At 37.5% G+C, this 15795-nt stretch overlaps 1 protein-coding gene and 1 long non-coding RNA gene across 2 annotated transcripts in view; both read left to right on the top strand.

The window, feature by feature from the left end:
• The window catches only part of LOC107602934 (uncharacterized), a 3749-nt gene extending 1715 nt beyond the window's left edge, over positions 1–2034 (top strand). The window contains exon 3 of the long non-coding RNA XR_001611082.1: positions 1198–2034. This is a non-coding gene — a long non-coding RNA (uncharacterized lncRNA). The remainder of the gene's footprint in view (positions 1–1197) is intronic.
• An 8899-nt stretch (positions 2035–10933) lies between these two features.
• sgpp1b (sphingosine-1-phosphate phosphatase 1b) overlaps positions 10934–15795 on the top strand; it is a 17462-nt gene continuing 12600 nt past the window's right edge. Inside the window, exon 1 of the mRNA XM_016295642.1 lies at positions 10934–11873. Coding sequence (XP_016151128.1) covers positions 11193–11873 — 681 coding nt within the window. The 5' untranslated portion in view covers positions 10934–11192. The remainder of the gene's footprint in view (positions 11874–15795) is intronic.

Genomic DNA, 15795 nt, shown 5'->3' with positions numbered 1-15795 from the left:
TAGATAGATAGATAGATAGATAGATAGATAGATAGATAGATGATAAAAAGACAGAGATAGATAGATAGATAGACAGACAGACAGACAAATGATAGATAGATAGATGATAAAAAGACAGAGATAGATAGATATACAAACAGACAGACAGACAAATTATGATAGATAGACAGATAGATAGACAGACAGACAGATAGATAGATAGATAGATCGATAGATGATAAAAAGACAGAGATAGATGGATAAATAGACAGACAAATGATAGATAGACAGACAGACAAATGATAGATCCATAGATAGACAGACAAATGATAGATAGATAGATAGATCGATCGATAGATAGATAGATAGACAGACAGACAAATGATAGATAGATAGATAGACAGACAAATGATAGATAGATAGATCGATCGATAGATAGATAGATCGATCGATAGATAGATCGATAGATGATAAAAAGACAGAGATAGATGGATAAATAGACAGACAGACAAATGATAGATAGACAGACAGACAGACAAATGATAGATAGATAGATAGATAGACAGACAGAGAAATTATAGATAGATAGATAGATGATAAAAAGACAGATAGATAGATAAATAGACAGACAGACAAATGATAGATAGACAGACAGACAGACAGACAAATGATAGATAGATGATAAAAAGACAGAGATAGACAGATAGATAGACAGACAGACAGACAAATGATGATAGATAGAGAGATAGATAGACAAATGATCAAAAGACAGATAGATAGATAGCTAGATAGACAAATGATAAAAAGACAGATAGATAGATAGATAGATAGATAGATAGACAAATGATCAAAAGATAGATAGACAGATAGATAGATAGACAGACAGACAAATGATAGACACACAGACAGATAGATAGATAGATAGATAGACAGACAGATAGATAGATAGATAGATAGATAGATAGACAAATGATCAAAAGATAGATAGACAGATAGATAGATAGACAGACAGACAAATGATAGACACACAGACAGATAGATAGATAGATAGATAGACAGACAGATAGATAGATAGACAGATAGATAGATATATAGACAGACAGACAGATAGATAGATAGATAGATAGATTTCATGTAAACAACCTGTTCATGTCTGTCTCATGTTTTCACACCTGTCATCTTCCAACTGTCTCTCCTCACCTGTCTGTCTCTCCTCAGCACCTGATCCTGCGTGAGGAGCGTAGCTGCATCCTGCGCCTGTCTCTGCAGAAGCTGCGTTTCCTAGACGACCCCGAGGCTTACCTCCGCCGCTCTGTGCTCATCAACAACCTGCTACGCAAGATCCACCTGGACGAAGCCCAGAGGGAGAGAGAGAAACAGAGGGATGACAAGGAAGAGGAGGAGGAGACTGAGAGGAGGCGGAAGAGACTGAAGGTGGTGCTCCAGGAGTTTCAGCAGTACAAGCTGCTGCCGTACTCATCCTCCCCAGCCTCGTGCATCTGTGGCCTGGGCAGCTGCCACACCCTGCCTCCTGATCATGGAGCTTCAGTGCTACTCTATCATTTAGATGATAAAGGATGAGATGTCATTGAGCACATGCAGGGGATTTTTCAATCTGTCTATGACTGATTTCCAGGAGCCAAAATTAAGGGAGAAGGGGATTCGGGTTTGTGTGCATTTGTGCTTGTGCTGGTGAGCATGACCTCTGCGGTTAGTGACGTGACAGGTGTCTGTCCATATCAGGGTGCATTTTCTAACCGGAAAAAGACATCATCTTGTTATCACTGCCTTGCTCTGTTGATATGAACTTTGACCACAGACATTTTATTTTCATAAATTTGCTTGAGAGAGCTATAATCTTAAGCACTGTTTTCAGGGATAAAAAAGGCAAACGAAAAGCCATGCACCTTGTGGTTGTTATATTATGTTGTAAGAAAAAAGACAAAAATTGTAAGTGTCAAAGTCCTGGCTGCTCCTAAGGATGGAGTGATTTTACTAAAGCTTTGTTGCTGTGATATGGAAATATTTGTGTAAGTGGCTACTAATGTCAAACTAGTAATTTAATTACTTTTTTTTTTCTTTTAAAGAAGTTTCCAAACCTTTAACAAAAAAAATTAAGAAAACATGAAAATGTAGGGGCAAATAAGAAGTGAAAAATTATTTCTGTCAAGGCCTTCTGGTTTTTTTGGTTTAAACAGGGTCTCACTCTCAGCAAAAAAAAAGTACAAAACTCACCATATCACGAAGTACCCTTTCTAAATGTATTAATACGCACATTTAAGATACTAATATAATTTAAGATACTAATATAAACCACTTGGGGTAAATAATGTACAAAGATGTACCTTTTAGCATTTGTACCTAATTAAAGTACCACCCCAATGACAGTTTTTGTACTTTTTTTCTGAGAGTGTAGTGACATGCAGCTTTCACAATGTAAAAAAACAAAACAATTTACTGCATTTGCTACCAGAAACTGTAAAAAAAATTAAGAAAACATGAAAATGTAGGGGCAAATAAGAAGTGAAAAATTATTTCTGTCAAGGCCTTCTGGTTTTTTTGGTTTAAACAGGGTCTCACTCTCAGCAAAAAAAAGTACAAAACTCACCATATCACGAAGTACCCTTTCTAAATGTATTAATACGCACATTTAAGATACTAATATAATTTAAGATACTAATATAAACCACTTGGGGTAAATAATGTACAAAGATGTACCTTTTAGCATTTGTACCTAATTAAAGTACCACCCCAATGACAGTTTTTGTACTTTTTTTCTGAGAGTGTAGTGACATGCAGCTTTCACAATGTAAAAAAACAAAACAATTTACTGCATTTGCTACCAGAAACTGTTCTGTTAAGGTGACTCTGCCATCTAGTGTTATGGCGATGAATTCTCAGCTACATAGACCACTTTGGTTCATTCATTCAATCAACTGTACTACCTGCCATTTATAATGCTGTTTTACACTCATTTGTACCTTGTAACAAATTTCGGCTGTCTGTCCAGGTTGTCTGGCCAGTATACTGAGTTTCCAATGCCTCCTTTTACACACACACACACAGATTTTCTACATTTCTGGCTCTAATCTTTGGATCTGAAAACTCTAGCTATGTGGGTGCACAGAACCACGGTTTATGACTAACAAGGAAAACAAGGTATACATACGCAATGTAGTGTAAAATCTGCCATTCACTCTTACACAGAACCTCAGACGATCCTGTTCTTGTCTCATATCGCTGTGCATGTCTCTCATACGTTGGTTACATAAAGTTTTCTAACAGGCAACGTTGTGCAAAAAATATTTTGGTACGGTTAATAATGACTGGTACTCTTACTATTAATATTTTGTGTGTATGTTTATGCACATTTGTATGTGTATTATAATTATTCAATATCTGAATGTAATGTACTGAAATCTAAATTCAAAGTGCTATCTTTTGGACATTTCAAAGCATAGACATGGATATCAAGTTTATTTTGAAATGGAGCTATTTTTTTGTTTCAAAGAGAACACTATTCCTCAGAGAATTTAGTGCTATTTTGCCAAAAGATTTAAAAGTAGCATACGAGAATTGTCTATTTTCATGGCACTGCAGTCAAATAAAAATATGATATTGAATCTTTCACTAAAACAACTTGTGTAAATAAATATATGCACATAAAAAATGTATCAGTATTGGCCTTTTCCTCCAGTTTATGCCGAGTCTCGAGTGATGGCCTAATCGGTTCGTGCATGAAACGTTTCCTTGACAAAGGTAGTCTTACTCCAGGGGGCGCTTTGCGGCACAAGAATCCGAATATTCCATTGAGCTATATTTAAAAATCTCAAAAGGTTTTTACACTAAGGCCGTTTCTCAAACGAAAGGCTGCATGCTCCGGAGGTCGCGTTTACAGGCTGCATAAGTCATCAAGCCTGGTTTATTTCAGTAAACCGAGCGCTACATTCGCGAGTCATAAGCATATTACAACAATTACGCTTAACTAAGAATAATGGTCAAATGTATAACTGTTAATATTCTAAAATAAGATCTTCTTTATGAAGTATCAGCCTACAAATGCGACCTCCGGACTCTGGAGGATGCAGCCTTCCGTTTGAGAAACGGCCTAGAAGCGTTCTCGTGAACCTGAAGGATTAATACTTGACGTACGGATATAAATCAGCTTTATAAATCTCTCTTAATCACAAACTTCTCGGGTTGGCCAATCAATCCACAGCGCTGTGAAAAGTAACAGCTACCACGTGAATGCTGGCTCTATGATGTTTCAGGGGCGGGTTGGGTAATATTTTATTTGTAAATAAAGTCAATCATTATATTTTATAGCAGTTGGATTAATATCCAACAGCGAAGAGTTAAAATATTATTATTTTTATTTCGACCTATGGTAACTGACCAATCATAGACGATGTCCGGGCTGCTAAGTCCCGCCTATTTTGAATACACGGCTCTTGCTTAATGTCACTCTACCCACTCGTGGTCGCGCGGATCTGTCTGTAACAGGCCTGGGCTGCGTTCAGCTTCAGCCCTGACAAAAACGGTGCAAAACGTTTTTTAAAAGGAAACGGTGGTGTGTTGAACACCCTGTTCTGATGACGCAAGAGTTGCAACTATGGCAGCTGAGAAGGCCATTCTTTGTGTTCTTTTTGAAGAATTGTCGGAGCCTGATAAATACGTGTTTAATACTGCAAAATATGCTCGATGTTACAGTCACTGCCCTTGCCGTCCAGAATAAAAGAGAACATCCCAATCAAGTGAAGAGATTTGTGGAAACTGTGGTTCCTAATTACTGTGATCCAACATTTGCCTCGCATTTCAGGATGAACAGACAAACATTTCAGGTGAAGGACAATCCACTTCTTACTTCCAAGATTGTGTTATGATCTATATGACCTTATTATTTTTATTGTGAGTATTCGGCTTATCATTATTGCTGATCACTGTTGTTGTGCTATGATATTGTAATATTTACCATTATATAATCAGAGGAATATAGAAAAGTTTATGAAAGTGTCACTCCACAGTACAACAGCAAAATATATAAATATGTATAGTATTTTTATGTTACATTATTAATCAGTGTCTAGCACACCTTCCTAAGGTAAGGATATGGACCAGAAGGCATTGCAATTACTAAATGATATTTAGACAGACTTAAAGACGTTCCATATCCATACATGTGCTCTTATTTCAGTTATTTTGCCTTTAATGTAAATAAACATGTGCAAACAATATTCTTGCTCTTGTAAATTTATTTGGATGTTAAATACATTGTGCCAGCTGTCTCTTTAATACCGCGTGGTTTATATACATGTTGCTGCTGATTGGGCTGACATTTTTGACACACCCACCAAACAAGAGGTATCTCAAACTCGTTGCACACCGTTTCCAGGAAACATGTTGTTCAACCCGGAAACCGTAGCAAAACGGTGCACACGGGGTTGAACTTGAACTTGCCCCTGGAGTTGTGTAATATTCAGTTCCTGTGAAAAACTGTTCCAGTGGGTGGGGTTTACATGAATATTCATTAGTTCTCATATTGTGGGCGTGTCCTTAAGACAACTCGCAAACGAATGGCACCGAAAATATGAATCCATTAAAGCGAGTTGAAAAGCGTGCATTTCGAGAAGGTAACGAAGTTTCAATGTTAATAATTAACTGCAACAGTGTCAAAACAATGCATAGTTTGTGTTATATGCAGTGGCGGCTCGTAGGGGGAGGCGCAGCTTCCCCATAATTTTGAAGTCAAAATGGGAGGAGGACGATTTAATATTAATAAAATTCACAATTCATTTCAGTTCATTGTTCAGAATGTGTATTTTTTGTTTGTAATTTCACAGTTGTAATACCATAACGTGAAAGCGCCGCTTTTCTATCGCGAATGTGCCGAATCTGCTGATGTAAATGCAACCGCTAGGTGATAGAGAAGGGGAGAGCTGAGCTCTCTTGCCTCCGTTGGTAAAAACAAATTAGCCAATCACCATCGAGTGCTCACTTTCAGCGTTGAGGAGTGTTGAGAAAAGAAACCTTGCAAGGGAGGCTAGCCTCCTTCTGATATCAACCAATCATTAGAGACGTAACTTACGTGATATTAGTTTGAACGTCTCCTGCTGCGCTGATAATGTACCAAGTACTTATGATGAGTAGCGATATTGAATATTTGATCGCCAACAGATTTACCAAGCTGTCATTCAAACAGTATATATGCAAATTTAAAAAAGGGAAACCAGCCTAAGCTGGATATAGGCTACAGCAGTCTGCTTAATTAAATGGCGCAACAGGCAGCTCTCTTTTAACACAGACTTTTAAGAAGGGATGGGTGTTTGCTTCAAGTGATAGTCCAGGTAAGTGAAATTATATTATCTTGCTGTATGTATGTCGTTTTCTTTACGTTTTCTGACTAAAAGCAACCAAAAAGCCATTTTAAAGTGGTTAAGCAAATAATAATAATAATAATAATAATCGGCAGGGATCCCAGACCAATACAATTAGTGTGCCTCCTCTATTTTAAAACCCACGAGCCACCACTGGTTATATGATAAATCGTCTGAGCTGTTTTTCCTGAATGATTACAGGCACACAGCAGAGCAAGCAAGCGAATAACCTGTGCTTAACCAGGCTAATATAGTTCACTCTTTGCTGTGCTAAGCTTTTTATTTCATTTGTGAGACTACATTTTGATTGAATAGTTTGATTAGTAGCCTACCTAGTTGTCATTGGTGACTAGTACTGCAGTGTGCTTACAGCAGTGCTTGAAATAAACCTCTACAGATGTATCTGTGGCCTAATAAAATGTATATAAGCAAAACTGGTGTGAGTATCAGGTTCTTTTTTTCTTCATATTATATGGATATCATGTGGAATTATTAATGTCTTACAAGTAAATGTGCATTTAATGTGCAAATGTCAGATATTTCTTTTTTATTATTAATATTTAAGTTTTTTTATTTATTAAAAAAAACATCAAAATCTTTCCACATTCACCTGTTTGGGAATCACCAATCTCCAAGCACTAATAGATTAAAGGTATAAGTGCACCCAAAAATGACAACTCTGTCATTATTTCTCAAACTGTCTTCTACAGAAGAATGAGTCATACAACCTTGAAACAACAGGAGAGTGAGTGAATTTTTATTTTTGAATGAACTGTGCCTTTAAAATGTGTCTGTTCTTTGACCATATGTTGCACTGAAAAACAACCTACTTTCATGTCATGTTTAAGAATGGTGTGTGAAAGCAACCGAAATGTCATGATCCACAGTGTTGTGTTAATCATGCTTAACATCTTAAAATCTTATTCAAAAGTGTTTTTCTCATTTTTCAAGTATATACATACTTGAAAAATATATTTCAAGTATACACTAGTCAACATTTGAAGTGGATCAAAACCTTTCATCAAAGTTGTCCTAAAACTTAAAACCAAAATGTGTTCTTGTCTTAGGACAACTTTGATTAAAGGGGTCATATGATGCTGCTAAAAAGAACATTATTTTGTGTATTTGGTGTAATGAAATGTGTTTATGCAGTTTAAAGTAAAAAAAACATTATTTTCCACATACTGTACATTTATTGTTTCTCCTCTATGCCCCGTCTTTTTGAAATGCATCAATTTTTACAAAGCTCATCGTTCTGAAAAAGCGAGGTGTGCTGTGATTGGCCAGCTATGCAGTGCGTTGTGATTGGCCGAATAACTTAAGCGTGAGACGGAAATGTTACGCCCCTCACCATACTGTGATGCCGTGTCCCAGCCGGAGCGACGACACAAAAACATTAAAACCCATTACAAACGAGGCATTTGTTGCATCCAGTGGGGACATAATTACTGATTATAATGGCTTATACTGTCTTTTTACGCGTTGCGTTGCATCGCGCCACCTAAACATAAAACCCTGTCTGCATTTGTGATCAGAGAAATGACAAACAACAAGTGCTACTCCACACTGCCCAAAACTCGTGTTTGAATCATCAGTGGCAAATCCTTTAAATGAAAACGTACTTATGTGAGTCAGAACTGCCGGCATTGTAGTCTAACGTCCCTGGATCAGTAAACAGTCCTCCATAAAATGTGCCGGCGAGCCACAGCGCGAAGTTGATGTATTCCCTCAGTGACCAACACGGATCAGCTCTAGGCATGACGAAGCGGATATCGTCCTCTTTTGGAAGACCAAACAAAGTAGTTTCACTTTCACAACGAAACACACAGCGTCTTCAGGATATGGCGGCAGCGGCAACAATACTACAGCGAGAATAAAAGTTATGTCTTCTTTCTTTGCGTGAACATTTGGGCGGTATTATGAAAATCTTCCCACATAGTGAGGTAGACATGTGGGGGCGTGTTAGAACGAGCCGTTTTAGGTAGGCGTGGCTGACTCTAAACTTTTATAAAGAATATCTCTTTGGATTTGAGACTTTAGTCTTTGCGAATTTACAGATCTTCTTTATGCACCAAGAGCTTGTAACACTCCAAAGAGAAAGGAAAAATTGAAATCGCATCATATGACCCCTTTAACTTTTTTGATCCACTTCAAATGTTGACTACTGTATACATATATACATACACACAATGAAACCATTTCTGCTCTTCAACACTGTTGGACAGGGATTCCCAAACATTTTAGCCATGTGAGTCAGAACTGCCGGCATTGTAGTCTAACGTCCCTGGATCAGTAAACAGTCCTCCATAAAATGTGCCGGCGAGCCACAGCGCGAAGTTGATGTATTCCCTCAGTGACCAACACGGATCAGCTCTAGGCATGACGAAGCGGATATCGTCCTCTTTTGGAAGACCAAACAAAGTAGTTTCACTTTCACAACGAAACACACAGCGTCTTCAGGATATGGCGGCAGTGGGAACAAAACTACAAATTTAAATGAAAACGTACTTATGTGAGTCAGAACTGCCGGCATTGTAGTCTAACGTCCCTGGATCAGTAAACAGTCCTCCATAAAATGTGCCGGCGAGCCACAGCGCGAAGTTGATGTATTCCCTCAGTGACCAACACGGATCAGCTCTAGGCATGACGAAGCGGATATCGTCCTCTTTTGGAAGACCAAACAAAGTAGTTTCACTTTCACAACGAAACACACAGCGTCTTCAGGATATGGCGGCAGCGGCAACAATACTACAGCGAGAATAAAAGTTACGTCTTCTTTCTTTGCGTGAACATTTGGGCAGTATTATGAAAATCTTCCCACATAGTGAGGTAGACATGTGGGGGCGTGTTAGAACGAGCCATTTTAGGTAGGCGTGGCTGACTCTAAACTTTTATAAAGAATATCTCTTTGGATTTGAGACTTTAGTCTTTGCGAATTTACAGATCTTCTTTATGCACCAAGAGCTTGTAACACTCCAAAGAGAAAGGAAAAATTGAAATCGCATCATATGACCCCTTTAACTTTTTTGATCCACTTCAAATGTTGACTACTGTATACATATATACATACACACAATGAAACCATTTCTGCTCTTCAACACTGTTGGACAGGGATTCCCAAACATTTTAGCCAAACTCTGTTCTCCTAACTCCTCCTGAGATGAATATCTTCTGAGAATAATTAAAGTTAGTATATATTTCAGTACTTTGAGAACACCCTTTCATGTTCACAGTTCTCTGATGTCGGTTAATAGAAACATGACATGCAGGTTAACAAATAAAATGTTATCTGTTTTAGTAAGTCTTTTATTTTGACTCTTTATAGCAAATTAAAAACATAAAAATTATATTGTAGTAGCTTATATAAATATTAGTTACATTCATTAAATGTTACTAAAAGTACTGGAAGTAATTGCTTTATGAATATAACTCAAATTGAAAAGACGAGGAAACTTTCAAAACAATAGGTGTATATGGAATAAAGCAATGCAAAATTAAGTGAGTGTCTGGAGTCTGAGATAATTATTAATGTATGTCCAGTTCAAACAGAGATCGGCTACCAGTGACTCTCACATCTGAACCAGTGACTTTACACGAAGATCAATATATGTGGAAACATCACAAAAGCAAAACAAAGCCATATTATGACATTGGTGATGATGACATAGGCCTATGTATGATTTCTTAAAATAAAAATAAAATAATATTCTTGGAGTAGCTGCTGACCTATGTCCAAGAAGACATCATAACAGTGCTTTAAAGGTTTATGCACTGTATTATTTAATCAATTACAAACTGCAATGTTTGTTATAATGATTAGCATTTTAACTACAAAAAAAGCTAGGTATGTAGCTTATATAGGTAACAGAAATACTGGCTATATACAAAATAAACAAGAAATTAAGAATGACACTGGATACTCCAACAGACTAACTTACATACATTTCATTAGGCCACAGATACATTTGTAGAGGTTTATTTCAAGCACTGCTGTAAGCAGAGGCAGACAAAGTACTCAACTCCATTACTTGAGTGAAAGTACAGATACTGCTTGTCAAATATTACTCCATTACAAGTAAAAGTTGTAAAGACAGATTTTTACGTAAATGTACTTAGTTACTGTCCGCCTCTGGCTGTAAGCACACTGCAGTACTAGTCACCAATGACAACTAGGTAGGCTACTAATCAAATTATCAAATTAGTCTCACAAATGAAATAAAAAGCTTAGCACAGCAAAGAGTAAACTATATTAGCCTGGTTAAGCACAGGTTATTCGCTTGCTTGCTCTGCTGTGTGCCTGTAATCATTCAGGCAGAACAGCTCAGACGATTTATCATATAACACAAACTTATGCATTGTTTTGAAACTGTTGCAGTTAATTCTTCACATGGAAACTTCGTTACCTTTTCGCAATAATCCAATAAACAAATTGCGATTTGAAGAGCGTGCACTAATATTTTCAGTTCCATTCGTTTGCGCGTTGTCTCAAGGACACGCCCACAATATGAGAACTCATGAATATTCATGTTTACTCCACCCACTGGAACAGTTTTTTTTACAGGAACTGAATATTACACAACACCGGATACGGCGTGGGGGGAGGTTTGTAAATCGTTGCAAGTAGTTTTTTTGGGTTCAGTTTCTCTTCATATGTCCAGCAATAACATTAACAGCTGTTATAAGTCTATTTGTCTTGGTTAGAATGGGTGTTTTGTTATTATAAGCACAGCAATGGAGGAAGTGGTTTAATAACCCACAGCACGGTTCATTCTCAGTCAGTAGCTCAAGCTTCTCCTGGTCTTACCGGGCGGATTCAACTTGCGCAGTTTGTCGCTGGACATGGCAGGCGGGTTGAAAGTGGGATTCGTTCGTCTCATGCAATATTTGCAGGACCCTCAGCACGTCGCGCGCTTCCAACGGTTGTGCGGGGTGTGCGGGACCGAACCGCGTGACAGACTCTGTAACGGGGTGCCAAGCACTCGCCATGGGGATGTTCAGAACGGAGGAGGGGATGCCACCCGCCGTAGAACAGCGGGAGTAGAGAGCGACAGGGAGAAACGCAATAACGGCGTGGCGAACGGGGCTGCGGGAGAAAACGTCAACAGGCAGGCGCGGGATAAAGACAGGGTCGAGGCTCAAGAATCCGCGGTAAAGCCGTTGCGCAGAAACTCTCTCACCGGAGACGTCGGGCAGGAGTTCAAAATCGACAATACGTTTCTTTACTACCTGTTCACGCTTGGTACCGAGCTAGGGAACGAGCTGTTCTACATTTCATTCTTCCCGTTCTTCATGTGGAACGTGGACGCGTATGTGAGCCGCCGGTTAGTCGTCGTCTGGGTGTGGGTCATGTATCTCGGCCAGTGCACGAAAGATGTGATCCGCTGGCCGAGACCTGCCTCGCCCCCGGTGGTCAAGGTGGAGATGTTCTACAACTCTGAGTACAGCATGCCCTCCACGCATGCCATGTCCGGTACCGCCATACCCTTGAGCCTGTTCCTGCTGACCTACGGTCGATGGGAGGTAAGAACATCACACCATTCAATGCATGCATGACATTTAGTACATAGTGATGAGTGACTTTCTACATAGCAAACTTGTACAGTGTCCCCAGAAATGTTTTGACACTTAATGTACGAGTTTCATTACATTAGGGAAAAAAGTTTTTTTTTTTAAATGGCCATTTATTTTTGAAGACAGCACAAGCACAGTTTTCAAGCAAAACATACTCTAAAAGTCACTTTGATAGTTTGATTAGAGTAATGCAAAACTGTTTATAAAAGTGAAGTCAGTTCTGATGAAAAACTCTTCATTATTGAACAAAATATCTAAACAAGTGGAATATCTAATACTAGGACTGAAGTGAAACCCCCATCTGCTCCCCAGGCACCGCAGCACTGCTCCAGGTGTGTGTTCACGATGTGTGTGTGTGTGTGTGTTTGTTCATTACTCACTGCTGTGTGTGTGCAGATGGATGGGTTAAATTCAGAGCACAAATTCCAAGTATGGGACACCATACTTGGCCACACCTCAAATCCTTTCCTTTTCCTTTACTTATTTCTTTAGGGTATATTTCAGTATTTATCATATCATTATTATTTTATTCACTTGCACTCACAATTTTTAATAAAAATATTAAAGTCCCCTCCCTCTCATAATGACATCTCATCCTTGATGAGATGTGGCTGGGCAGTAAGGTTGTCCAATTTAAATTAAAACATTTTTTTTAATAGTTTTAATATATTTAATTTAGTTTTAATTACATTCTTCCTTATGTGTCCTTATTCGCATTTACAAAGTTTGTTAAATATATATTGAGAACCTACTGAATTTTTTGTATTCTTGGAATTCAATAATAAAAAAAAAAAAGTGTAAATATATATCAATAATGTAACCGTTACTTTATTTTTTATTCTGAAGCAGAAACATGCTTTCATATCATGCAGACACCTTCAGGCATTTTTCCATTTTAATTAAGGCATTTTTAGGTCTACTTATTGCTCTTTTTGTTTGTAAGCACAGCACCATCCTCACCAGTTGAAGAGGTTTTCGTTATTTTTAGGGCATTTTCAGATGAATAGGTTAACTGGTATGCACAGACGCCTATTTAAGTGGATTTTCAAGATCTGGCTCTGTAATCTTTTCATCTGTTTAAATCCTTTCCTGTGTGGGTGTTAAAATACCTCGAAACAATGGCCTATATTCTGTGCACTTTCTGAGTTCATGAATTAAATTCAGAGATTTTCATCCTGAGTTTAATCCTGCATAATCTACTTTATCCCCATTTAAAGGCCACTTTTAACCCTGTGCTAAGCTGTGTATTCACATTTGTACATCAGTCAGCATAACCAGCCTTAAGTTATAAGCTAACCCTAAATTGGAGGCTGCAAAGGCATACCATGTAAATTCCCATCCCAGGGAATTGAATGAACAATGTGAAACTTGTAGAACAAGAAAATCCTGGGTGTTCAAATAGGTGTTACAAACCTATCATTCTCTGTTATGTCTTACTGCATCAAAGGTAAGAGGATTTATTGCCACTGGTAAGTTCAGTAAGTATTAAAGAGTAGTACGACTTCATATGCAGCTTATCACGACCTGATAACACCTAGATTACAAAGTAATATAATATGTGCCATTTGTTCCTCGTTGGCATTTACTTTGGAGTTAGAAATGTTTACTTTCACCCTCTCCTGATTTACAATGTCAAATCAGGAGGTTAGTGTCATTTAGGTCATATTGTGATATAACAGTGCATCGGCCCTTTAATGAGACGGTTCTTGAGAAATGTGGCGAACCAGTACAAAATGACCTTTAGAATACACGCATAACATTGACTGGTTTGACCCTTGAAAATGCTCACATGTATGTAACCTTTACGCTTTGATTATGTAACTCACTGCAGATAGAACACGGCTACATTCTCATATGTGACTCTGGACCACAAAACCAGTCATAAGGGTCAATTTTTTGAAATTGGGATTTATACAGCGTATCAAAGCTGAATAAATAAGCTTTTCATTGATGTATGGTTTGTTATGATAGGACAATATTTGGCCGAGATACAACTATTTAAAAACTGGAATCTGAGGGTGCAAAAAAATCTAAATATTAAGAAAATCGCCTTTAAAGTTGTCCAAATGAAGTTCTTAGCAATGCATATTACTAATCAACAATTAAGTTTTGATATATTTACAGTAGGAAATTTCCCAAATATCTTTATGGAACATGATCTTTACTTAATGTCCTAATGATTTTTGGCATAAAAGAAAAATCAATAATTTTGACCCATGCAATGTATTTTTGGCTATTGCTACATATATACCCCAGCGACTTAAGACTGGTTTTGTGGTCCAGGGTCACATATAATAATCTCCAACTGTATTTGGGAAGATTGAATTAGACCGCTAACAGGAACATGATTTGGGAATGTTTGGGAGTTTTGTATCTCTGCTGAGTGAGAGTTATGATAAAATAAACTGATGCCTCATGGTGTTTATACAGTACAGATTCAGAATGTGTCCTAATCATTTTATGAGCCGTTTATTTTCCTATAAATAAAAGATTTTTATCATGACGTCTACTCATGTCATACCAAGCCTATATGATGTTCTTTCTTGGAACACTTGAAGAGAAATTTAGCAATGTTTATGCTGCTCTTTTCCATACAATTAAAGCAGACGAACACTAGCTGTCAAGCTCCAAAATTGACCAAAAAAGCATCAATACTCTGCTATATATTCCAACACATTCAATAGCTTTGTATAAGGAAAAGACTGAAATAAAGCCTTTAACATCTTTAAGTCGCCATTCACTTTTATTGCATTGAAAGGAGCAGCTGCTTGGACATACTGCTATCAATTACTTGAGCAAATCATGAATTTTCATTTTTGGGTAGCTCTATTCTCTGGTTATGCTGAGAGGCTTTGAGGGGACTCCAGTCTTTGCTGAGGGTTTTAGAGACTAGTGGCTTTAAGCATTCAAGGGAGCGTTGTTTAGTTTAGTCTTATCTGAGAGTACTGAGATTGATTTTGGCTCACTCAGTCGTGTCATTGCTGTCAGTCATCAGCAGACCTTCTGCTGGTTAACTGATAAGCACGCTTTCTCGCACCCTCTTCTTATCTCTCTCACTATGCTTTATGTTTGTTGTCTGTCTCATCTTTCACTCTGCTTTTTCTTATTCTCCTCTACTTTCATTTTCTTTTTGACTTTTTTTTTTCTTTTCCGAAAACAAATGTTTTCTGTCTTTTCAGGTGTCATTTTATAAGATGCACATGGTAGACATATCCAATCCATTATATCATTATTATAATTTTTATCACGGATGATATTGGGAATACATTGGGACCAGTGGCCGATGTTGGAAATTTATTTCAGGGTGCATGTTTCTTAATTTGTATGTAATGATGTGGTGCTAAGTCCCACCATTATAATAAGGATGTTTTTTAGAAGATCTCAAATTTCTTTGTTACACATAGTTCGTACAGTACGTTAAAGGGATAAACTAAAAATGGAAATTCTATCATTCTATCTGTCAATGAAAATTGACATGCTACTCCCATCACCCTTATGCTATTCCAATCCTGTATACATTTCTACTCCTGAGCACAAAAGAAGATATTTTGAAGAATAACCAAAATTTTATATTGTGAAATATTATGTAAAATAACGTTTTTCTATTTTAATATACATTAAAATCTAATTTATTCCTGTGATGCAAAGCTGAATTTTCAGCATCATTCCTGAGCACAAAAGAAGATATTTTGAAGAATAACCAAACCGTTTTGGTTCCCATTGACCTTTCCCTTTAATGTTGCATGTGTTGCCTAAATTTAATTTTAATTATTTAATTTTCAGTGTCTTTTGTACTTTTGAAATTATGATTGGTCTTTGGTATCAGCCAAAATTTTAACTGTGATTTATTACTGAACACACACACACACAC

Source organism: Sinocyclocheilus grahami, unplaced genomic scaffold, assembly GCF_001515645.1.
Source record: "Sinocyclocheilus grahami isolate Dianchi unplaced genomic scaffold, SAMN03320097.WGS_v1.1 scaffold338.1, whole genome shotgun sequence".
Taxonomy (NCBI): domain Eukaryota; kingdom Metazoa; phylum Chordata; class Actinopteri; order Cypriniformes; family Cyprinidae; genus Sinocyclocheilus; species Sinocyclocheilus grahami.
Note: the sequence above shows the minus strand (reverse complement) of the source record. Positions and strands in the feature narration are given on the sequence as shown.